At 46.9% G+C, this 26,304-nt stretch overlaps 1 protein-coding gene across 1 annotated transcript in view; it reads right to left on the reverse strand.

Moving 5' to 3' along the window:
• Positions 1-5,780: 5,780 nt before the first annotated feature.
• LOC138661599 (regulator of G-protein signaling 3-like) overlaps positions 5,781-26,304 on the reverse strand; it is a 41,694-nt gene continuing 21,170 nt past the window's right edge. Inside the window, exons 3-7 of the mRNA XM_069746419.1 lie at positions 25,569-25,645; positions 25,090-25,158; positions 21,661-21,722; positions 17,528-17,694; positions 5,781-7,389 (exon numbers count right to left, since the gene is read on the reverse strand). Of these exons, the coding sequence (XP_069602520.1) occupies positions 7,210-7,389; positions 17,528-17,694; positions 21,661-21,722; positions 25,090-25,158; positions 25,569-25,645 (555 nt within the window). The 3' untranslated portion in view covers positions 5,781-7,209. The remainder of the gene's footprint in view (positions 7,390-17,527; positions 17,695-21,660; positions 21,723-25,089; positions 25,159-25,568; positions 25,646-26,304) is intronic.

Here is a 26,304-nt window from a genome sequence, read left to right on the forward strand (position 1 = left end):
CCCCCATAATAATGACTTCTCCTTGAGTCGCAGCTTCATCTATTTGCTTTACGAGGATATTCTCCTTTGCTTCCATTATTTTTGGAGATTTATAACAAACCCTTATCAGTAATTTATTATTTTTTCCTCCTCCCCTTATCTCCACCCACAAGGACTCTACATTTTCATTAGATTCACCTATATCATCATGCCGGATGGGTTTTAAGGACGATTTTACATATAGACTCACCCCTCCCCCTCGCCTATCCATTCGATCATTTCTGAACAGGCTATAGCCCTGCAAGTTAACAGCCCAGTCATGGCTCTCATCCAGCCACGTTTCAGATATCCCCACCATGTCATAATTATGCTCCAACAACATTAATTCTAATTCCTCCATTTTGTTGGCGAGGCTTCTGTCATTAGTATACATACATTTTATGTATCTCTCTGCACCTCTATTCTTTCTTAAATTATTAACTGTTCTAACCCCACCCCCCATGCCACCGCCACCCCCAACTTCCTTATTTGTGCCCAGGTCTCTATCTGCACTATCTTCCCCTCCTATAAATTGAATACCCTCCCCCCCAATTCCTAGATTAAACACTCCTCCAACCTCCTAGCCATTCTCTCCCCCAGCACAGCTGCACCCTCCCCATTGAGGTGCAGCCCGTCCCTAGTGTAGAGCCTGTAGCCACCTGAGAAGTCGGCCCAGTTCTGCAGGAACCCAAACCCCTCCTTCCTACACCAATTCTTGAGCCACTTATTAACCTCCCTAATCTCCCGTTGCCTCTCTGGCGTGGCACGTGGTACAGGCAGTATTTCGGAAAATACCACGTTGGAGGTCCTTGCTTTCAGCTTGCAGCCTAATTCCCTGAAATCATCTTTAAGGACCTTCCACCTACCTCTATCTTTGTCATTTGTGCCAATGTGCACCATGACCGCTGGGTCCTCACCAGCCCCTCCCAATAATCTGTCCACCCGATCAGCGATGTGTCGGACTCGAGCGCCAGGTAGGCAGCACACCGTTCGACGATCCCTGTCTTTGTGACAGATTGCCCTATCTGTTCCCCTAATAATTGAGTCGCCCACTACCAGCACCTGTCTGGCCTGCCCTGCTCTCCTATTTCCCTCCTTACTGGAGCAGTCACTCCTCCGGCTTTCAGAGGACATGCCTGGCTGCAGCAGTGCTACCCCTGTACTGACAACCCCCTCATCTGCCAACTTAGCAAACTTATTGGGGTGTGCCAGGTCAGGACTAGCCTCCCTGGCACTCTTCCCTCTACCCGGCCTTCTAACTGTCACCCAGCTTGCTACTTCATTGTCCTGCAGCTCCATCCTACCATCCCCCCCCTCATCTGTCCCATTGAGCGTCTGCTCCGTGAGCAGAAGACTCCTCTCCATGTTGTCTATGGATCTCAGTGTTGCCAGCTGCACATTTAGATTCAGAATCTGGGCTTCCAAATGCTCAACATGCTCACATCTCGCACAGCAGTATGCACCCTCGACCGGCTGCTCAAGGACTGCATACATGTGGCAAGATGTGCACTGGATGGCATTAACAATCGTGGAGCACATTTCCTAATGGGGATTGTATCAGACAGAAAAGTTAAATAAAAATAAATACAAAGCATTAATAAAATACAGACAGCAATTCAGTAATTCCTCCCCTGGAAACTCCCTGACTCCAAAGTCACTGAATCACAAGTCACACTTACCGCCGTCCACACTTACACTCAGGTCACACTCAGCTCGCTCACACTCGCTATGCTGAAGATTTATAGATTTTTTTTTCCCCCCTCAGCAGCAATCAACCTTGCTGTTCAATGCACTTCCAAAAAGGACTGGAGCCCCAAACAGCTGCCCCTTATAAACCCCTAATTATAAGCCCCCACCCCAAGTTAACCCCTTGTGAATATTGCTACTCCTAATTTAGCAGTTCACACCAGTGCAAGACAATGACAGTGGCATGTAAGGAGTAAAATTGCAGCAATCGGCGCTGGCTCCAGTTGCTGCTGTTTTTGGCAGATGTCGGTTGAAGAACAGCTCCAGAACCTGCGCCATACACCAGCACACAACATAGGCTGCACCATTACATCCTATGTCTGGAAAGTGTTATATCACGTTTGTAGGTTGTGTGTTTTCTTAAAAATGCTGATAAAAAAATAAAAACTAATATTTATTTAAAAAATGTTCCCATTGGTTAGTAGGCTGAATATAAGACTCCTGTTTCATGTTGGACACATGGACACTAGCAGCCATAGACTGAAACAAACCATATCTGCCTGTATAGAAGTATTATCAGAGCATACTCTAATCTGGGCAAAGGGCATTAAGGAGGAAGAGGTGAGCTGTGACATCACCCATTCTGAATGCTGGATCCTGTGTTATCTACTGTATAGAGAGGTGATATCAGTCATTGTACAGGAGGAGGAGGTGAGCTGTGACATCACCTATTGTGAATGGTGGATCCTGTGTGCTCAGTCATTGTACAGGAGGAGGAGGTGAGCTGTGACATCACCTATTGTGAATGGTGGATCCTGTGTTATCTACTGTATAGAGAGGTGATATCAGTCATTGTACAGGAGGAGGAGGTGAGCTGTGACATCACCTATTGTGAATGGTGGATTCTGTGTTATCTACTGTATATAGAGGTGATATCAGTCATTGTATAGGAGGAGGAGGTGAGCTGTGACCATCTATTGTGAATGGTGGATCCTGTGTGCTCAGTCATTGTACAGGAGGAGGAGGTGAGTTGTGACATCACCTATTGTGAATGGTGGATCCTGTGTTATCTACTGTATATAGAGGTGTTATCAGTCATTGTACAGGAGGAGGAGGTGAGCTGTGACATCACCTATTGTGAATGGTGGATCCTGTGTTATCTACTGTATATAGAGGTGTTATGTCATTGTACAGGAGGAGGAGGTGAGCTGTGATATCTATTGTGAACGGTGGATCCTGTGCCATCTACTGCATATAAATATTATCATTGACACTATTATAATGAAAGCTATTTAGTGATGAAATGTCTGCTATGCAGCACAGGGACGATATTAGTTTTGTGGCCACTGTAAAAATTGCAAAAAGTCTTAGGCCCCTTTAACACATCAGTATTTTGCCATCAGTCGCAAGCCGTCGAATTTTGAAAAAAAATGCATCCGCCGGATCAGTTTTTTTTTCTTAGACTTATATTAGCGACAGATTGCGACTGTTGGCCTCACGTTTCATCCGTTGTTCAACCGGATCCGTAGAAAATTGTTTGTCCGGCGGCCGGAGACAATGGACATAGCAATGCTTTTTGTGTCCATCGAAAGCGTCCATCGTTTGCTAGAATGGAAGCTTATGGTGTCGGATCTGTCAAATGACAGAATCCGGCGACAGATTTAGTTTTTTTTAACTGAGCATGCTCCAATTTTTTTAGGATCCAATTAGCCGGATCAGCTAGTTGGATCTGTCCCATCAGTTTTTCACAATCTGCGACGGATCTGTTTTTTTTTTCAAAATTCAACGGATTGTGACTGATGGCAAAAAGCTGATGTGTGAAAGGAGCCTTAGTCTTTACAAAAATATAGACTGTAATATCGGGAACTGGAAACACACTTTTTTTATTTAAATACATTTAAGCACAAAACCTAATGTATACCGATTCCCTTTAAAGGATAAATTGCTGGAATATTTATAAATATATACACTGCTCAAAAAAATAACGTGAACACTAAAATCCCACATCCTAGATATCGCTGAATGAAATATTCCAGTTGTAAATCTTTATTCCTTACATAGTGGAATGTGTTGAGAACAATAAAACATAAAATTGATCAATGTAAATCAAAATTAAAATCCCATAGTGGTCTGGATTTGGAATTATAGTGAAAATCAAAGTGGAAAAATCAAATTACAGGCTGATCCAACTTCAGTGGAAACGCCTCAAGACAAAGAAATGATGCTCAGTAGTGTGTGTGGCCTCTACGTGCCTGTATGAACTCCCTACAATGCCTGGGTATAGTCATGAGGCAGCAGATGTTCTCCTGAGGGATCTCCTCCCAGACCTGGATTAAAGCATCAGACAACTCTTGGACAGTCTGTGGTGCGACGTGACGTTGGTGGATGGTGCGAGACATGATGTCCCAGATGTGTTCAATCGGATTCAGGTCTGGGGAATGGGCGGGCCAGTCCATAGCTTCAATGCCTTCATCATACAGGAACTGCTGACACACTCCAGCCACATGAGGTCTGGCATTGTCCTGCATTAGGAGGAACCCAGGGCCAACTGCACCAGCATATGGTCTCACAAGGGGTCTGAGGATCTCATCTCTGTACCTAATGGCAGTCAGGCTACCTCTGGCGAGCACATGGAGGGCTGTGCGGCCCTCCAAAGAAATGCCACCCCACACCATTACTGACCCACTGCCAAACCGGTCATGCAGGAGGATGTTCTCCATGTCATCCCCAGATTTTGTCACGTGCTCAGCGTGAACCTGCTCTCATCCGTGAAGAGCACAGGGTGCCAATGTCAAATCTAGCAAATGCCGATCGCCCTGCACTTTGTTGGGCTGTAAGCACAATACCCACTTGTGGACATCGTGCCCTCATACCACCCTCATGGAGTCCGTTTCTGACAGTTTGAGCACACAGATGGATGTTAGTGGCCTGCTAGAGGTAATTTTGCAGGGCTCTGGCACTGTTCCTCCTTGCACAAAGTTGGAGGTAGCGGTGCTGCTGCTGGGTTGTTACCCTCCTACGGCCCCCTCCACGTCTCCTGGTATCTGCTCGATGCTCCAGACACCACGCTGACAGACACAGCTATCCATCTTGCCACAGCTCATGTTAATGTGCCACCCTGGATGAGCTGTACTACCTGAACAACTTCTGCCTCATGCTACTGTACCTCTAGGGGTGAGAGCAATGACAAAATGCAAAAGTGACCAAAACAACAGCCAAAAAGGATGAGAACAAAGAAATGGTCTGTGGTCACCCCTGCCGAACCACTCCTTTATAGGGGTTGTCTTTCTAATTGTCTATCATTTCTACCTGTTGTCTGTTCCTTTACACAACAGCAGGAGAAATTGATTCACAATCAGTGTTGCTTCATATCTAGACAGGTTGAATTCACAGAAGTGTGATTGACTTGTACTTAAAAAAATACAATCTAAGTGTTCCCTTTGTTTATTTTTTTTTAGTAGTGTATATATCATAACTGAAAGAATTCTCTTTCCTCTTTTAACTTCAGTGAAGTCACCTCCAGGCTTCTTTAGTGCAGTCTCACTATCGCACACACTAGACTACAGTCTTTCTCCCCAATAATATTTAACACATACATATATATTATATATTAGTGTGATTTTTATTCAATTATTCTCCATTCATTCTCAAGTTATGAATGTTTTTGTCTTACACTTGATTAATACATAATTTTTGTTCCGTCTCTCTCAATGCTGCGGTGCTGTTCATGCTCCTTTTAGAAGCTGCTTTCATCTGCTGCTCGGCCAAGATCATTACACTATGTTTTGATAGTCAGAGAACGGGAATTCCCATTTTAGCAGAGAGGCTCAGACAGGGAAAGTCCTGTACACAGACTGAATGTGGATCTTTGCTGGACAGCAGTTCAAAGGAGCTTGTAAAAGCATGAAATTCTCAAAATCCATCATTCTCATATCATCAATTTCCGGAAAGGGGAGAGGAAGATTCAAATAATTATTTTAAACTTTTTTTGTTTCATCAGCTAGACATCCAGTATGAGTAGGATATGAGTGTTGTGTATGAAAGAAAGTTGGAAAATGAACACGTGGAGGCACAGGCCAATACTGCATATCTTTATTCAGTGCTTAAGACTAAGTACAGATTTACTCATAAAAAACATTAAGACTTCATAGACCGAAGAACCACTTTTTTTTCCTGATTTCGTACTTATAGCCACAAAAAAAAAAAAAAAAAAAAAAAAAATGATAAAAAAATAAAATAAAAAAGACGTACAACACTCTACGGGTCTCAAGCACGAGGAGTCATGAGGGTGGAGGATGTAGCAGGCTGTAACAAAAAGTCATGTAGGCAGGGCCTGGAGATGGCGGACACTTCTTAAACATGGCGACTACAGACACTTGAACCAATAAAAATGCACGTAAAATGGAGCAACGCTTAGAGGTGACGGCCATGTTTGCCACGGCCACAGAAACGGAGGCAGCAACGTGCGTAACGGTGAAAGGGGAGGAGAGGGGGAAATGGCTTCAGTGCATCAATATGGAGGCTTTAAAAAAAATGGCAGAGAAGGCGCAAAAGGTATTAACAGTGCAAAGAAAAAAAGGCGCAAGGCTCCTAAGGTTATCTATACCGTTAAGAGTGATAACTATTTTGGGGGTGTAGAGGGGAGTCGGGGCGGAAGGAGCAGCAACGCTTCCAAAGAAATGTACACCTCACATGAAGAGTTCGGAATGGCCGACTTCCAGCAGCTGAAGTACTACGGACGTGAAAACCCGCCAGTCCCAACTTCTCAAGAAATGGTTTTAGGACTGAAGGAAAATTTCTGCCAAAACTATGTGGTGTATTAAAAAAATAAATATAGCAAAAGGAAAAAAAAAGTTACCCCCTTCCCCCCAGCAAAACCCCGAAAAAAAAAAAGGGTAAAGCCATTGGAATGGTTTACGGCCTACCTAAAATTAGAAAACAATCAAAGATGGCTGAATAGAAAGTGAATAGTGTTCCAAAATGGCCACGGTTACATGCTTGAGGCCTACGTCTGAGGCCAAAGTCAAGCCAACATGGCAAAAAAAAACAAACGAACCCCAAAACATTTGTCGGTCTGCATATATCCATTAGTGTTCAGGTTAGCCAACACTATCACAGACAAGAAGCGCTGACATCACGGACTCCATCTTGAATCAAAATGGTCACGTCTGACTCAGTCCTGATTCAAAATGGCTGACAAGGCAAAAAGCTCTACAGTTCATAAATGGCTTAGCCTAGCAGGTTATGGCATAGAAACATTTTGGTCCGTTTTTTAGGATCAAAAAAAATGGGGCATACTTCAAGAGATACTCATTGATCAAAATGGCCACTCCTGACAGGCTTTGGCATCACCGAACCCAACCTCGACATGGGTCATGCAGTCCTTCAAAATGACCTTTCGGATTTGGTCCATTCAAGTTCGGAAAGCCTGTTCCCGTAGTGGTGGGTCAGGCCGACTCCTTTTTTCCTTTTCATCCCTCCCGGGGTCACCACACTTCTTTTCCCTCAGCACGCCCCATTTGGAGGATGGAGCATGCTCTGATAGAGATCGGATCGCAGAAACCGGGGATAGGAGTCTCGCTCCATTAAGCCGTAGATCCGGCGTTGCGCCTCGTTGAAGGCTGTACGTGTCGGGAGTAGAAGGTTGTTTTCCGTCAACTCTCTTGTGCTGGCGTCTAGGTTGACCTAGAAGTAGTAACAAAATGGAATATCAATGACATTACAGTAAAAATGCCTTGTGGTCCGGAATGATAAAGACTGACTGCTCTTACTGAAAAGAACCCTTTCCTACATTGAATATGGAACCACTTTCCCTCTACTTTTACATGAGGTCTTCCGGCCTTTTGTATATTGCTTGGAATAAATGGATAATTTTCAAGCCTTTTGATTAATAGGTAGAAGCCCCCTTCCCCGCCCCCCACACTAATACTACAAGTTCAAGAAATCATTTCAACACACAGGGTGCCAGAATAACACTACAGTGGCCTCCATGGTGCCAAAATAATGCTACCGTGGCACGCAGGGTGCCGGAATAACGATACCATGACCAGCAGTGTATACGGACAACACCATCTTGACCGGAGGTTGCCAGGAAAAAAAAAAAAAAAAAACTACCATGGCCTGCAGGGTGCCAAAATAACGCTACCGTGACCCAGTGGGTGCCGGAACAACAACACTATGACCCTTAGGGTGCTGAAACACCACTGTGACCCTTAGGGTGCCAGAATAGCGCTACCGTGATCAACTGAGTGTCGGAATAATGCCATCGTTGTCTGAAGGGTGCCAGAATAATGCTACCGTAACCCTTAGGATGCCAGAATAACGGTACCCTGACACAAGATGCCAATTTAAAATGTACCCCCCCCAATATTTTAAGCACTAGAACACACAGATGCGGAGCTTCTTTCGCATGGACACGTCAACGTTTTACAACAAGGACAAAATCAACATTAAAATCCCACATTGGCACACCAGGTGACTTAAAATGGTCACCCTTGGATAGCATTGTGAAAACACTACTTTGTGTAAAGCATTACACAAGGAGGGTCCAGAGTGACGGTCATAAATTGCCATGGCCAGCAGAGGATGGCCCCGGATTCTGGAATACTTCCCTTACACAAGGCCATATTGTCCCCTCACACATGAGCGTGGTAACATTACATTACAGGCCTGTGCAGCTCTGCAGTCACCTGCAGGGGGCAATGATGAATTGTCATCGCCTCGGGAATTGCTATGACTAAGGGTCTGAAACGTGTGAAGCCTTCACCCTCTCTATATTCTCCACCATCTATTTTCTGCTCCTTTTCACTATTTTTACTCCATACGAGGTGGAAACAAAGATCCAAAATGGGAAATCTAATTGGGGTATTGGAAGCGTGTGATCCAGATTTGTTCTATAACCCGCGGAGGATTATAAAAAGCTCGTCCGCAATTAGATGACTTTAGCGCGTTCAATGGGATGACGGAAATCTATCACTTTATTTTTGTATTTTCTTCCGGTGATGATCACAGGTTTCTAGAATTTCTGAGATTGCTTGTCAGGAATAGAATCGGTGCGCGCCATCCGTCTACATCCGGCTCCTTCTCCGCCTCATATTTATCTAGAATTTAGTTTCCTCTTATGGCTCCCACATCTCCTATATTCTCTTCTCTACTATTGTGCTTATGTGCTCCATTTAGATGTGCTAGATCCGACCATTTATCGAATTTGTCTGTAAAATGTCCATCTATTTGATATTTTATATATTCTATCCTTGCCATCTCATAACGATTAAAGATTTAAAAAAAAAAAAAAAAAACCCTACAAATATTTTTAATCAATTTACAGGACCTTGGTCGAGAGGCCACATCAGTAGTCCAAAGCTGCCTCGTACCGGGAGCCCTGCGAGCTGCCTCGTACCGGGATCGGGAGCCCTGCGAGCTGCCTCGTACCGAGGACGGGAGCCCTGCGAGCTGCCTCGTACCGGGATAGGGAGCCCTGCGAGCTGCCTCGTACCGAGGACGGGAGCCCTGCGGGCTGCCTCATACTGGGAGCCCTGCGGCCTGCCTCGTACCGGGGACGGGAGCCCTGCGAGCTGCCTCGTACCGGGGACAAGAGCCCTGCGAGCTGCCTCGTACCGGGGACGGGAGCCCTGCGAGCTGCCTCGTACCGGGGACGGGAGCCCTGCGAGCTGCCTCGTACCGGGGACAAGAGCCCTGCGAGCTGCCTCGTACCGGGGACAAGAGCCCTGCGAGCTGCCTCGTACCGGGGACAAGAGCCCTGCGAGCTGCCTCGTACCGGGGACGGGAGCCCTGCGAGCTGCCCCGTACCGGGGACGGGAGCCCTGCGAGATGCCTCGTACCGTGGACAAGAGCACTGCGAGCTGCCTCGTACCGGGGACGGGAGCCCTGCGAGATGCCTCGTACCGGGGGCGGGAGCCCTGCGAGCTGCCTCGTACCGTGGACAAGAGCCCTGCGAGCTGCCTCGTACCGGGGACGGGAGCCCTGCGAGCTGCCTCGTACCGGGGACAAGAGCCCTGCGAGCTGCCTCGTACCGGGGACAAGAGCCCTGCGAGCTGCCTCGTACCGGGGACGGGAGCCCTGCGAGCTGCCTCGTACCGGGGACGGGAGCCCTGCGAGCTGCCTCGTACCGGGGACGGGAGCCCTGCGAGCTGCCTCGTACCGGGGACGGGAGCCCTGCGAGCTGCCTCGTACCGGGGACGGGAGCCCTGCGAGCTGCCTCGTACCGGGGACGGGAGCCCTGCGAGCTGCCTCGTACCGGGGACGGGAGCCCTGCGAGCTGCCTCGTACCGGGGACGGGAGCCCTGCGAGCTGCCTCGTACCGGGGACGGGAGCCCTGCGAGCTGCCTCGTACCGGGGACGGGAGCCCTGCGAGATGCCTCGTACCGGGGACGGGAGCCCTGCGAGATGCCTCGTACCGGGGACGGGAGCCCTGCGAGATGCCTCGTACCGGGGACGGGAGCCCTGCGAGATGCCTCGTACCGGGGGCGGGAGCCCTGCGAGCTGCCTCGTACCGTGGACAAGAGCCCTGCGAGCTGCCTCGTACCGGGGACGGGAGCCCTGCGAGCTGCCTCGTACCGGGGACAAGAGCCCTGCGAGCTGCCTCGTACCGGGGACAAGAGCCCTGCGAGCTGCCTCGTACCGGGGACAAGAGCCCTGCGAGCTGCCTCGTACCGGGGACGGGAGCCCTGCGAGCTGCCTCGTACCGGGGACGGGAGCCCTGCGAGCTGCCTCGTACCGGGGACGGGAGCCCTGCGAGCTGCCTCGTACCGGGGACTTGAGCCCTGCGAGCTGCCTCGTACCGGGGACGGGAGCCCTGCGAGCTGCCTCGTACCGGGGACGGGAGCCCTGCGAGCTGCCTCGTACCGGGGACGGGAGCCCTGCGAGCTGCCTCGTACCGGGGACGGGAGCCCTGCGAGCTGCCTCGTACCGGGGACGGGAGCCCTGCGAGCTGCCTCGTACCGGGGACGGGAGCCCTGCGAGCTGCCTCGTACCGGGGACGGGAGCCCTGCGAGCTGCCTCGTACCGGGGACGGGAGCCCTGCGAGCTGCCTCGTACCGGGGACGGGAGCCCTGCGAGCTGCCTCGTACCGGGGACGGGAGCCCTGCGAGCTGCCTCGTACCGGGGACGGGAGCCCTGCGAGCTGCCTCGTACCGGGGACGGGAGCCCTGCGAGCTGCCTCGTACCGGGGACGGGAGCCCTGCGAGCTGCCTCGTACCGGGGACGGGAGCCCTGCGAGCTGCCTCGTACCGGGGACGGGAGCCCTGCGAGCTGCCTCGTACCGGGGACGGGAGCCCTGCGAGCTGCCTCGTACCGGGGACGGGAGCCCTGCGAGCTGCCTCGTACCGGGGACGGGAGCCCTGCGAGCTGCCTCGTACCGGGGACGGGAGACCTGCGAGCTGCCTCGTACCGGGGACAAGAGCCCTGCGAGCTGCCCCGTACCGGGGACAAGAGCCCTGCGAGCTGCCTCGTACCGTGGACGGGAGCCCTGCGAGCTGCCTCGTACCAGGGACAAGAGCCCTGCGAGCTGCCTCGTACCGGGGACAAGAGCCCTGCGAGCTGCCCCGTACCGGGGACAAGAGCCCTGCGAGCTGCCTCGTACTGGGAGCCCTGCGAGCTGCCTCGTACCGTGGACGGGAGCCCTGCGAGCTGCCTCGTACCGGGGGCGGGAGCCCTGCGAGCTGCCTCGTACCGGGGGCGGGAGCCCTGCGAGCTGCCTCGCACCGGGGACAGGAGCCCTGCGAGCTGCCTCGTACCGGGGGATGGGAGCCCTGCGAGCTGCCTCGTACCGGGGGACGGGAGCCCTGCGAGCTGCCTCGTACCGGGGGACGGGAGCCCTGCAAGCTGCCTCGTATCGGCCAGCCTCCTCAATGCATCTTCTGATTAGTAGGCCGGATGCAACATTGTTGTTGATACACACACGACATTGTGCCGAACCTAGTAATCAGAAGACATGCCGGCCGGTAGGAGGTGGTTCGCGGGGCCCCCAGTTGGGCAGTCATGGACTACTTAACTGGTACGTTGCATGGAGTTCACCCGAAATTGCACACTGAAGGTACCACTGGACCAGGTCACTCATCTCTAATAACTGTTTAATTTGTAGCACTCATATTCTATATATCTACCTTTGTTTCTGTCTGACACCCATCTACATAGCATCTATGCAGTACCCATGCATCATGTATCCACCTAGCATACATGTCGTTTATCTATCCATGTAGATACAGTATCCATCCTTTTTATTTGTAAGGTTTGGCCCAGAAAAGGCAAATAGAATAACGGTCTCAGTAAAGAAACGTGCTCCTTGTTGTGGCTGGTGGGCACAAAGAAACTGGCCAATTTGTGTGCCCATAAGCTCAATTCTACAGGTCTAGTCTGTATGGCAGTAATGCAGTTTACATTTAATATATTCAGCATCTACATGTATCGTTGTGCACACACTGCAGTCTTTGTTATATAAATGGGCTTCTCACTAAATTAGAATATCAAAAAGTTAATTTCAGTTCTTCAATACAAAAAGTGAAACTCATTATATATAGTCATTACACGCAGTGATCTATTTCACGTATTTTTCTGTTAATGTCGATGATTATGGCTTACAGCCAATGAAAACCCCAAAGTCATTATCTCAGTAAATTAGAATACTTTATAACACCGGCTTGAAAAATGATTTTAAAATCCGAAATGTTGTCCTACTGAAGTGTATGTTCAGTAAATGCACTCAGTACTCGGTCACGGCTCCTTTTGCATCAATTACTGCATCAATGCAGCGTGACATGGAGTAGATCAGCCTGTGGCACTGCTGAGGGGTTATGGAAGCCCAGGTTGCTTTGATAGCAGCCTTCAGTTCGTCTGCATTGTTGGGTCTGGTGTCTCATCTTCCTCTTGATAGTACTCCATAGATTCTCTGCGGGGTTAAGGTCAGGCGAGTTTGCTGCCAATCAAGCCCAGTGATACTGTTGTTTTGACACCAGGTAATGGTACTTTTGGCAGTGTGGACAGGGGCCAAGTCCTGCTGGAGAATGACATTTCCATCTCCAAAAATCTTGTTGGCAGAGGGAAGCATGAAGTGCTCTAAAAATTTCCTGGTAGACGGCTGCGCTGACTTTGGTCTTGATAAAGCACAGTGGACCTACACCAGCAGATGACATGGCTCCCAAACCATCACTGATTGTGGAGACTTCACACTAGACCTCCAGCTTGGATTGTGGCCTCTCCACTCTTCCTCCAGACTCTGGGACCTTGGTTTCCAAATGAAATGCAAAACTTACTTTCATCTGAAAACAACACCTTGGACCACTGACAACAGTCCAGTTCTTTTCCTCCTTGGCCCAGGTAAGACGCTTCTGGCGTTGTCTATTGGTCATGAGTGAGGAATGTGACACTTGTAGCCCATGCCCTGGATACGTCTGTGTGTGGCGGCTCTTGAAGCAATGACCCCAGCAGCAGTCCACGCCTTGTGAATCTCCCCCACATTTTTGAATGACCTTTTCTTAACAATCCTTTCAAGGCTGCGGTTATTCCGATTGCTTGTGCACCTTTCTCTACCGCACTTTTCCTTCCACTCCACTTTCCATTAGTATGCTTGGATACAGCACTCTGAACAGCCGGCTTCTTTACCAATGACCTTTTGTGGCTTCCCCTCCTTGTGGAATGTGTCAATGACTGCCATCTGGACATCTGTCAAGTCTGCAGTCTTCCCCATGATTGTGGAGCTACTGAAACAGACTTTAGAAACCTTTATAAACACTTAGGAAGCTTTTGCGTTTTTTTTGTTAATTCTAATTTACTGATACACTAAGGGTCCCATAAAAAAGTAATTTGTGTGCCCACCAGTCATAACAATGTATGTGCTAAGTACCTCAGTTCTAAAGGTGTAGCCTATAGGGCAGTTTTCCTTTATCTCGGCACACAGTGGGTGAAGCACTTTGTTATGTTTATACGTATTTATCTGTCCATCCATCTAGTACAGTCCTGGGCCACATCTGGCTCTTTCAGTCTGGACAGAGACAGGCGAAAGGCTGAAAACACTGTCCCACGGGCCGCATCATGTGGACGCCCTCCCCCGTGTGTCTCCATTTCACCGCTATACACATCTTCTGGATGCAGATAGCATTGAATACAATGGTGGAGGAAGAGTTGCCGGCTCCTTCTCCCACCAATCAGCGTGTACAACGGCCAGCAGACGTGATTATGTCATTAGATCACATACTGTATATAGGGGCTATGTGGGGTCCTATACTGCATATAGGGAGACTTTGTGAATGCACATACTGTATTTACGGGGTCTACAGGGTGGCCCATTTATATGGATAAACCTAAATAAAATGGGAATGACTGGTGATATCAACTTTCTGTTTGTGGCACATTAGTATATGGGAGGGGGAAAACTTTTCAAGATGGGTGGTGACTATGATGGCCATTTTGAAGTCGGCCATTTTGGATCCAACTTTATAAATAGCCCACCCAGGTGTATCCATATAAATGGCCCACCCTGTATGTGGGGGCTCATACTGTATTTAGGGGGCTGTGTGTCCCACTGTGTATAAGGAGCCTAATACTGTACATAGGGGGCTGTGCATGGGCTCATACTGTATACAGGGGGTGTCTGCAAACTTAATTCTGCTCAATATTAAGATAGTTAATATTAATATAAAATAATTAATATTAATATTGAACAGAATCAATTTCAGATCAGATATCTTCTCTATATTTCCACCGCTCCACCTTTATCCGTCCGGTACGCCTTTATCTTGCATTTTCTCCTCGTTTCGTACTGGCCTTTTTCTTGTTCCCCCCCCCCCCCCTCCTGTAGCTTTGTGTCGTATGACATTACCACGTCCTCCGCTGGCCCCACTCAGATCTCTGGGAAATCATTAGAAGACCGAGACTAACAAATTCAATATAGATTTAGAGCGGCGGAGATGAAAGCGGGCTCCATCGCTGAGCGAGAAGTTACGGGGGTGCGGTGCAGACGACGGGGGGTGGAGGGGTAGCATGCAGGCATGATCACATGCAACGAGCATCCATTGCCGCTATTTTTCCTCTACACAACGGCTTCAGAAAAGGAGAAGAAAATGTATCCGGACCGGAGATCCAGCCAGGAAAGTACAAATCAGGGTGATTAATTTTACACCGACGGCTGGACAGAAAAGCCGCGTAAAATAAACATTATTGCTAAGCCGAGGACTCATTTAAAAGCTTCTTTGTCATCGGAAAAGTATGTCCTTTAAAGGAGAAGGAGAGCCGAGCCGCCGGCTGCTCCTGTACGATAAGGCACCACCAACAATCACACATCCCGACGAGAGAAGAGCCCACCATGTACGACGGTGCCAATCGCCGGGATCACAAGGGCATTTACGGCCCGTGATGGAGACACATTTATGTTTAATCCTATTACACACTATTTTTGAAGGGTCTGTTCAGACTTAATGTACCGTCACACTCAGCAACTTTCCAACGATCACGACAAGCGATACGACCTGGCCGTGATCGTTGGAAAGTCCTTGTGTGGTCGCTGGAGAGCTGTCACACAGCTCTCCAGCGACCAACGATGCCGAAGTCCCCGGGTAACCAGGGTAAACATCGGGTTACTAAGCGCAGGGCCGCGCTTAGTAACCCGATGTTTACCCTGGTTACCATTGTAAATGTAAAAAAAAAAAAACACATAATCACATTCCGGTGCCTGTCACTTCCCCCGGCGTCCGCTTCCCTGCACTCCTCCTGCATCCTGTGTAAGCGCCGACCGTTAAGCACAGCGCTGACGTCACCGCTGTGCTCTGCTTTACGGCCGGCCGGCGCTGACACAGGATGCAGGAGGAGTGCAGGGAAGCGGACGCCGGGGGACGCGACAGGCACCGGAATGGGAGTATGTGTTTTTTTTTTTGTTTTTTTTTTTTAACATTTACAATGGTAACCAGGGTAAACATCGGGTTACTAAGTGTGGCCCTGCGCTTAGTAACCCGATGTTTACCCTGGTTACCAGTGAAGACATCGCTGAATCGGTGTCACACACGCCGATTCAGCGATGTCAGCGGGTGATCCAGCGACGAAATAAAGTTCCGGCCTTCTAGCTCTGACCAACGATGTCACAGCAGGATCCTGATCGCTGCTACGTGTCAAACACAACGATATCGCTATCCAGGACGCTGCAACGTCACGGATTGCTATAATTGTAATGTTGTTCAGTGTGAAGGTACCTTTACTCCTTTTTTTTCTTAAACGTATTAAAGCACTAATAGAGATTTATTTTGGGAAAATTGAACTGGGCACAACCACGGGATGTTGTTTTTTTTTTGCATATGGCAGGCCCAATGATTTGGAAATTTTGTTGCATCCCTAAGAAAAAACAAACAAACAAAAAACTGCCTTGAAGCAAAGAAAGAGCCAGCGTGGTAGGGGTGTAAATGCCGCTGTTCTCCTTAATTCGGCAATATTTTTCTTTTGTTTCTGCTCCTCTCCGTTCCAGAGATATGGCCTCCTGTTTCCTGTATGTGAATCTAGTCTCGTTAGTCAAGTGGGTGTTGGCGTCTACTTAAGGATCACGCCCAGTTGGATAACGAGACTAGATTTATAGACAGAGAAAAAAAAAACAAAATCCTCCTCCAAAAACTTCCCAAATAGGAGCTTTTCCTGAAGGTATTTACACAGACACCTCAAAAAGCTCCAACATCTCTAAATACTTCGGATCATTTTTCTTGTTTTTGCTTTAGGCTTTTGTACTCTGTACAAACAAGGGTGTGGCCTTCCTTTCTTAGGTCACGGCAGTATATTTATACAGCTTCCCATTGCTGGGTGTCCACAGTCAGGCCCTGCTCCTTATTCACAACATTAAGGTCTTTTTTTAAAAACACGGTAAGATTCTAATATCAGAGATCGTATAGGACTGTCCAAATTTTGGTGCACCTTGGCGCTGCTGGGATGGCTTTTATGCTTTTTTTTTAAATCAAAAACAGTTTACCAAGCACCGTATGTACCATTATTCTACTTACAGTAAAATACTTGCTTTTTTTCTTTCTATCTTACGTATTGAGTGTGAACATATTCCTATACATTGCCCGTATACTGACATACTGCGGCTCATTTTTTTTGGGAGTTTTGCTCTTTGATAATTATTTTTGAGCTACATTCACAATCACTTTCCTCTGATTAAAAAGGGTTGTCCAGCTAGAACTTGTTATCACCTATCTACCACGCGTGATTGGGATCTCTTGGGACCCCCAATGATAGCTAGTATGGGGCACTTTTATTCCCGGCAGTATACATGCTCGACTGCAGCTCCTTTCATTCTTTAGGGACTGCCGTAGCAACGGGTTGAGCATACGCACTGCTGTACCACTTTAACGAGTATAAAAGTGCCCCATTCCGGCAAATGCGTTCGGACCCCCTCCAACGATCTAGAAGTCATTATCCATATACAGGATAAGTGACAAGTTGTCCCAACCGGAATACTCCTATAGTGTTTACCAAGTAATAAAAACTATGATGAAGGTTCTGAAACGCGTGGAGCCTTTACCCCCCCTCTATATTCTCAGTTCTTTCCCGTCTGCGGATTTTACTATTTTTACCCCGTAGAGATGGAAACAGAGATCCAATACAGGAAATCTAATTAAAATATTAAACTCGTGGTCTACATTATATATCCCTCCGGAGGCTTAAAAAAAACAAAAGAAAACAACATCAGGGTATATGAAACTTGGTTTCGTCAAACAATTCCTGTAGTGACTGCAGAATTTTACATGGATGAGATTTTTCACCGCTGAATTCCAGACACAATGAATGGATCAGTAGGGGCTCCGTGTGGTCCACTGTATAATACTTGTACCTCTTTAGGGGACTGAAACGCGATGTAGTGCTGATAGATCTTGCGTGCTTTGCTGTGCAGGATAAAGTTCGGGTGCGTTTCTTTATAGTCTTCACAAGCTAACCAGAAATCCAGGTTCTCGTCACTGAACTCGGACTGTAGGAATACACGAAAAACAGCGCGCCCATCTGTAGGGTGAAAAAAAAAAAAAACAAGAGTTACTTGGTTCCTAACGCATTTCGCAGGTTAGATGAAGGTTTACATAAAAACACATTATTGCTCAAGATCTAACGTATAGACACACACTGGGATATGTACTCAATATTGAAGTTGCAACACCAAGAAGGAAAAGTGGAAATCACAGGATGGAGACGTTCCGGGTCTGCAAATCATGAAAAGAAATGGAAACACAATTGTCAAAACCTCTGGATATCTCAAGCCTGGAGTCTGTGCCTTGTGCTGAAATCCCAGCACTTCTAGCCTCGGCTGCTATCACTGAGGTCATTAATGGTGGTCTGAGGAAAGTCAATGCACTTGGGCAAATCATCAAGATCTTCTGCTGGCAGCTCCTGTGTTATTATTATTATTTATTTATATAGCACCATTGATTCCATGGTGCTGTACATGAGAAGGGGTTACATACAAGTTACAGATATCACATGCAGTAAACAAACTAACAATGACGGACTGATACAGAGGGGCGAGGACCCTGCTCTTGCGGGCTTACATTCTACAGGATTATGGGGAAGGAGACAGTAGGTTGAGGGTTGCAGGAGCTCCGGTGTTGGTGAGGCGGTAGCTCCGGTGTTGGTGAGGCGGTAGCTTCGATAGTGATGAGGCGGCAGCGGGGTCAGTGCAGGCTGTAGGCTTTCCTGAAGAGATGAGTTTTCAGGTTCCGTCTGAAGGATCCGACTGTGGTTGCTAGTCAGACGTGTTGGGGCAGAGAGTTCCAGAGGATGGGGGATATTCGGGAGAAGTCTTGGAGGCGATTGGATGAGGAGCGAATAAGTGTGGAGGAGTAGTCAAGGCAGGAGATGATGAGGGCGTGCACAAGCATTTTAGTAGATTGGGGGTTGAGGAAAGGACGGATCCTGGAGATATTTTTGAGCTGGAGGCGACAGGAGGTGGAAAGAGCTTGGATGTGTGGTTTGAAGGACAGGGCAGAGTCGAAGGTTACTCTGAGGCAGCGGACTTCTGGTACGGGGGAAAGCATGATGTCATTGACTGCAATAGATAGGTCAGGTAAGGAAGATTTGTGGGATGGAGGAAAGATGATGAGTTCAGATTTGTCCACATTGAGTTTGAGGAAGCGAGAGGAGAAGAAGGAGGATATGGCTGATAGGCACCAACCAATAATGTTCCAGATGTGCTTGATGGGAGAGAAGACTGGAGATGCTGCAGCCAAGGGATTACACACGCCATAGGATGAGGAACACGCGGCCTGGGGTTGTCCTGAAGAAAAATGACCTCCCGGGACACTTTGGATAAATGATGGAAGAAGTGGTGTGGCTATTTCTCCATGCTATGCTGCTTGTCACATACCGAGCCCAAGATATCACACGTTGTCTGCACAAATCACCAGAAGGCGTCTACACAACATTGGGCTACGAGCCAGGAGTCCGCTATAGGTGTCCATTGACCTCACACCACTGCTCTCAAAGGCCATCATGGTGCAGAGCAAAATGGCAATAGAGGTTGGAGAGGAGGTCCGTCCTCTCCAGCGATTCCTGCTTTTGTCTTGGATGCAATGATACCAAGATATTGGTCTGGAGACCACATGGGCAATGCCATAAGGCCTTCAGGATGGAACATGACACCGATCCTACTCCTGGGATTATGGTGTGGGGGTGACAATGTACGGTAGCCGGACCCCTGTAGTCTTCATTACAGGTGCACGAATAGCTCAGCGTTACATTGATTTATTGGTGGAACCGGTGGTGCAGCCATTACTATGGTGTCCTAGAAGCCTTTTTCCCCCCCAAACATGATAACTCCAGGCCACATGTTGGTCTTTCAACTGTGAGCAACCTGTGTGGCCTAAACCTGCTCCCATGTCCACAGCGTTTCTGGACTTGTCACCCATCGGGGACATCATTAGAGGAGCTGCCAGCAGAGGATCTTGACAATTTGCCCAAGTGCATTCAGCGACAGAACCTTCCTCAGACGATCATTAATGACCTCAGTGATGGCAGCCGAGGCTGGAAGTGCCGAGATTTCAGACTCCAGACGTTTTCAAAATTTAGTTTCCATGTATAAATATCGGAAAGGTCGGGGAATGATGGAGAACAGTGTACCGGTCTTTTATCTTTTCTCATTTGTGACCTTTGAATCCATATAAATATTCGCAGTTCAAATAAGAAAAGGTTATATTTTCATAATTTTATTTTGCCCTTCTCTTATGGCTGCCTGGAAAAAAAAACAAACAAACAAAACAACAACAAAAAAAATGGTACACGATGCTTGGGCAGGAGGCTCAAGCGAATATTTGGAACGGTTTCATTAAGGGGTTAATGAATTTACATTATAAACCAAATTCTCCGCCTGAGCCCAGGAAACAATATCTCCAGCTACAATGAAGGAGAACAGGCCAGGTCCTTATCTGTCCGCAGCAGATACAAAGCAGACAACGGCCTCCATTCAGGTCCAGTCACAGAGTAGAATGACACAATGTCGCTTTATCACACTGCAATACAACAGGCGGCAAATCCCCAATCCTCAGCTCGTAAAAAAAGAGGCACAATGCCTTCATGATGAAAACTGGATAATGCTGTAATTAAAATGTCCTTGAGTTGGCTTTTTTTCCATTTTCAAGGTGCAAGAAATTTATAGGAAGGAGAATGCATCGAGCTTTTCTCTTAAAGGGGTTGTTTAGTGAATTTTTTTTTCAAAGATTCAGCTTGGGAAAAAGAATACAATTAATCATTAATCATCTTCACCGATTCCCCATGTGCTTGCTTGGTCTGACTCCTGGTAGATTTGCTCACTCGGTCTATCACTGGCTCGTATTAATGGGTGGCCATTTCTGGCTATTTGCAGTGCATTAAAATGGGTCTGCTTGACCACCCCTTTAAATCTGACACAAAAGTGATCACTCAGCTTTCCGAGAAATCCAAATGGCAATTCTGCCCTACTATGTAATAATGCAATGAACCTCTTCACAGAGGACAAAAACAGGGTTCTCTTGTCGACAATTTCTGAGATTCGTGTTTTTTTTTTCTTCAGTTGCCCCAAAAGAAGTCTTGTTTTTTTGTGTGATGTTTTTAATTTGATACCATTTTAGAGTACAAACGATACTTGAATCACTTTTTACTTATAGCTAAATTTGACTTTATAGCAATAGGCTGGGCTTGATTGAAGGACCAAGAGGACCGCGATGGGGGCCTTCAACAGGCCAAGGCAACCCGTAACCGGTTTGCAGACTGACCGATGGGAGCTGGTGGACAACTGCAAACAGGCCATTCAAATACTGCTTTCTTGACTTAAAGGATTGCTACTTCCAGTAGGTGGCACTCCATGTCCTTTTCTCTTCCACTGAGAAGTGGCTATTTGCATTTTGAATTTTCCAGGGAGCACTGCATGGTCTACAAGTCTCCTCATGCCAGCCTAGCAGTCTCTACATTGTTATGCAATGACACATTCATTTTCAGCATTGATGCATACCTGCTGCTTTGGGTTCTAGGAAAGGTGGGTGACAACGCCTATGTGAGCCATAAAGAGAGCTGATAAAGCTATATTAATATGCAGGGTTTCTATACTTAAACCCCATAGTGGCCAAAAACATGAATAGTGTCTGTAAATAAAAACTGTCCAGAATGCGCCTGCTGCGATTTGTAGTACCACGGCAGCTGCAGAGACAAGATATGCCTGCCTCTGTGCTGTCTGGATGATGGTGGTCGAGAGACCTTAATATAAAAGTACTGATAACGTCCAAAGGCGATAAGAAGGTAATTACAAACTGTCTCCATCAAATACTCTGCAGAGACAGGGAAAGCGAGAGCGTCATCCAGTTCAGGGCAAAGGTGACGGCAATGTTTGTGTTTCCAGAATGCAAGGCACATAAAACAAAAAAAAAAAAAAAATTAAAATGCAAAGTTAATAAAAACACACACAAAAAAAAAAATACATAAAAGACAAGGGTTGATTATTTTACTCACATGGATGAGATAGGAGAACATCAAGTGACTGTCCCCAAGTCTGAACTTCTTCTATACTTGGCCTTCAGTGGAATAAAGGAGTAGAGCAAGTAAAAGAGGTTACATTATATACATTCCATACACTGGGAGTACATGCAATGCCTTGAACAATTATTCATACCCGGCGAACTTTTCCACATTTTTTCATGTTACACCCACAAACTTACATTTAAAAATTAAACTTTTATAAACAATTTAAAAAACAAAAACATCTAAATCTGAAAATTGTGATGTGCATTTGTATTCAGCCCCCACCCCGAGTCAACACTGCCGCAATCATTGGGGTCTGTCACTACCAGCTTTGCACATCTAGAGGTGAAATTTTTGCCCCTTCTTTGCACACTCACTTAGGGAGATTGGATGGAGACGTCTGATAAGCAATTTTCATGTCTTGTCACAGATTCTCAGTGGAATTTCGGTCTGGACTGGGCCGTTCACACACATGAATATGCTTTGCTCTCAACTATCTATCTACACCCCAGTCTCAAGTATTTGCGACCTTTAACATGTATTCCTTCAGGATTGCCCTGTATTTACCTTAATCCATCTTCCCATCATCTCTGACCAGCTTCCTTGCCCTCGCAGAAGATAAGTCTCTCCAAAACATGATGCAGCCACCACCATGTTTGATGGTGGGGATGGCGTTTTCAGGGTGATGTGTAGTGTTATTTTTCCGACACGCATAGCATTTGGAATTTAGGCCAGAAGTTTATTAAATATTTGCCAAATGCCAGAATAATGAGAGAGAAAATGTTTTAAGGCATTTTTCATTTTTTGCTTACTGCAAAAGTCAAAAGTTTACATACACTAAGATTACTATGCTTTTAAACAATCCTGGACTGCCCATATGATGGTGTCATGTGTTTGAAAGCTTCTAATAGGTTTTTTTTGCAACATCTGAGTTAATTAGAGACACACCTGACCTGTGAATGTATTTTAATGCACATCTGAAACACACTGCTTCTTTGTGTAGCATCATGGGAAAGTCTAAAGAAATCAGCCAAGATATCAGGAGGAGAATTGTGGACTTGCCAAAGTCTGGCTCATCCTTGGGTAAAATTTCAAGATACCCGAAGGTGCCTCGTTCATCTGTAGAAACAATTATACTCAAGTACAAACAAGATGGGAATGTCCAGCCATCATACTGCTCAGGAAGGAGATGGGTTCTGTGTCCCAGAGATGAACGTGCTTTAGTCCGACATGTGCATATCAACCCAAGGACAAAAGCAAAAAGACCTTGTGAAGATGATCGCAGAAAATGGTAAGACTGTGTCAATATCCACAGTGAAACGAGTACTGTAGCAACAAGGGCTGAGAGGCCACTCTGCCAGGAAGAAGCCATTACTCCAAAAAAGCCAGATTAATGTAACTAAAATTGAACTCTTTGGGTAATATATATATATATATATATATATATATACATACATATATACACACACACACAGTGTGTTTACAAGTAGTATTCAACCCCCTGCAGATTTAGCTGGTTTAACAAGATGCAAATAAGTTAGAGCCTTCAAACAAGAGCAGGATTTATTAACAGATGCATAAATCTTACAAACCAAAAAGTTTTGTTGCTCAGTTAAATTTTTATAAATTTTAAACATAAAAGTGTGGGTCAATTATTATTCAACCCCTAGGTTTAATATTTTGTGGAATAACCTTTGTTTGCAATTACAGCTAATAATCATCTTTTATAAGACCTGATCAGGCCGGCACAGGTCTCTGGAGTTATCTTGGCCAACTCCTCCATGCAGATCTTCTCCAAGTTATCTAGGTTCTTTGGGTGTCTCATGTGGACTTTAATCTTGAGCTCCTTCCACAAGTTTTCAATTGGGTTAAGGTCAGGAGACTGACTAGGCCACTGCAACACCTTGATTTTTTGCCTTTTGAACCAGGCCTTGGTTTTCTTGGTTGTGTGCTTTGGGTCGTCTTGTTGGAAGATGAAATGACGACCCATCTTAAGATCCTTGATGGAAGAGTGGAGGTTCTTGGCCAAAATCTCCAGGTAGGCCGTGCTATCCATCTTCCCATGGATGCGGACCAGATGGCCAGGCCCCTTGGCTGAGAAAGAGCCCCACAGCATGATGCTGCCACCACCATGCTTGACTGTAGGGATGGTATTCTTGGGGTCGTATGCAGTGCCATCCAGTCTCCAAACGTCACGTGTGTGGTTGGCACCAAAGATCTCGATCTTGGTCTCATCAGACCAGAGAACCTTGAACCAGTCAGTCTCAGAGTCCTCCAAGTGATCATGAGCAAACTGTAGACGAGCCTTGACATGACGCTTTGAAAGTAAAGGTACCTTACGGGCTCGTCTAGAACGGAGACCAGTGCGGTGGAGTACGTTACTTATGGTATTGACTGAAACCAATGTCCCCACTGCCATGAGATCTTCCCGGAGCTCCTTCCTTGTTGTCCTTGGGTTAGCCTTGACTCTTCGGACAAGCCTGGCCTCGGCACGGGAGGAAACTTTCAAAGGCTGTCCAGGCCGTGGAAGGCTAACAGTTCCATAAGCCTTCCACTTCCGGATGATGCTCCCAACAGTGGAGACAGGTAGGCCCAACTCCTTGGAAAGGGTTTTGTACCCCTTGCCAGCCTTGTGACCCTCCACGATCTTGTCTCTGATGGCCTTGGAATGCTCCTTTGTCTTTCCCATGTTGACCATGTATGAGTGCTGTTCACAAGTTTGGGGAGGGTCTTAAATAGTCAGAAAAGGCTGGAAAAAAAGATAATTAATCCAAACATGTGAAGCTCATTGTTCTTTGTGCCTGAACTACTTCTTAATACTTTAGGGGAACCAAACAGAATTCTGGTGGGTTGAGGGGTTGAATAATAAATGACCCTCTGAAAAGACTTTTCACAATTTAAAAAAAAAATAAACAAAGAAATAACATTCTTTTTTGCTGCAGTGCATTTCACACTTCCAGGCTGATCTACAGTCCAAATGTCACAATGCCAAGTTAATTCCATCTTTATCCCTGACCTGTCTGGTGTGTTCCTTGGTTTTCATGATGCGGTTTGAGCTCTAATGTTCTCAAACCTCTGAGGCCTTCACAGAGCAGCTGCAGTTATATGGCGACTATATTACACACAGGTGGACGCAATGTGCAAATGATGTGACTTCAGGAGGCAATTGGCCAATCAGGATTTTATTTTGGGGCATCAGACTACAAGGTGGGGGTTGAATACAAATGCAATCCACAAATTTCAGATTTACGGTATATTTTTTAAATAATTAGAAAACCCTGTAGCATTTCCTTTACACTTAATCAAAAACACATTTAAGTTTGCAGGTGTAAGGTGAAAAAATGCGGAAACGTTCACAGGGTATGAATACTTTTTCAAGGCACTGTACACACAAACACTTATTAGAATAGAGGTAATTACCGTGTAATGTTAGACGAGTGGGAGGGCCACAGTCGGAACAGAGACAAATGACTTCTTTTGTGCTTCTGTCTGAGAGAAGGAAGGCGATCCATCATATACATTATATATACACACCCGATAGTCCACACTTTCCTACCTATACACTCACAGAAGAACAGCGAGGAGAACAAGGCTGGATTTGGCACCAGGTCCTGACGCCTGTGCCTCACACTAGTGGAGACTTACATGTGACTCATTTCCTGAGTTAATGTCATATTTTCTTTTTATTACCAAAGGGAATTTGCCGGGTACATAACAAAACTCTACTAATGTGGCTGGAAATATTACTGTAGTGTACGGCCTGTGCGTGGGCCCGACCAACAACAGAGATTTGGGAACGATTTCCCCTCATCGTGGACCACCATAGCTTTTGCCTATGAGATGGCATTACTGGGCAGGCCCGGTTCTGCACATGGCGCCTCGGCCGCAGTCATACTCACTCCTTCTTTTTGTGTCTCGGAGCTCTGTCAGTTTCGCACACGGATCCAATATCGGTTTCTACACTGGAAGCCAGCGACTGCAAGAGACGGGATTAGAGGAGATTAGTGTCAACGCACAATTAAGACCGCGCCGGTTGAGTTGATGCTCCTAATTTGGTCAGATCATTCCAACACTTTATGGTCCGTGATCCTCTAACAAGGGATCTTCAAGAATGTGATGTTGTCTATTCGGGTACGTAGATCGAGAACCAGTGGCACCATCATGGCCGGCCTCAGACTGGGTTTCCAAACATCAGTCAGGTCTGGTCAGACCCAACCAACGATAAGGCCCAACCAACGATAAGGCCCAACCAACGATAAGGCCCAACCAACGATAAGGCCCAACCAACGATAAGGCCCCACCAACGATAAGGCCCCAGATGGAGTATAGGATCAATCCAACACAAGAACCAGCACATACGATGACTGAAAATGATCCCACAGAAAACTATGGGATCAGAGGTAGCACCAGCTTCTGTACCATGCCATAACAAAACTCCGGATAGCCTCAGATATGGAGACGAGCCATTAGGGGTGTGTGATCTGTGCCCCTGGTGGAGGATCACCTCAGATGATCTGGCCCTGGGGACCACCAAAGACATTCAATGTCCAAAGCTGGGGGTTCCCACCAATCAGTCACCTTCTTCTACCCTACTTCCTCAAGCAATAAACGGAGAGGCCACAGAAGCACATAGCT

The sequence above is a fragment of the Ranitomeya imitator genome, chromosome 2 (genome assembly GCF_032444005.1).
Source record: "Ranitomeya imitator isolate aRanImi1 chromosome 2, aRanImi1.pri, whole genome shotgun sequence".
In the NCBI taxonomy this organism is placed as follows: Eukaryota; Metazoa; Chordata; class Amphibia; order Anura; family Dendrobatidae; genus Ranitomeya; species Ranitomeya imitator.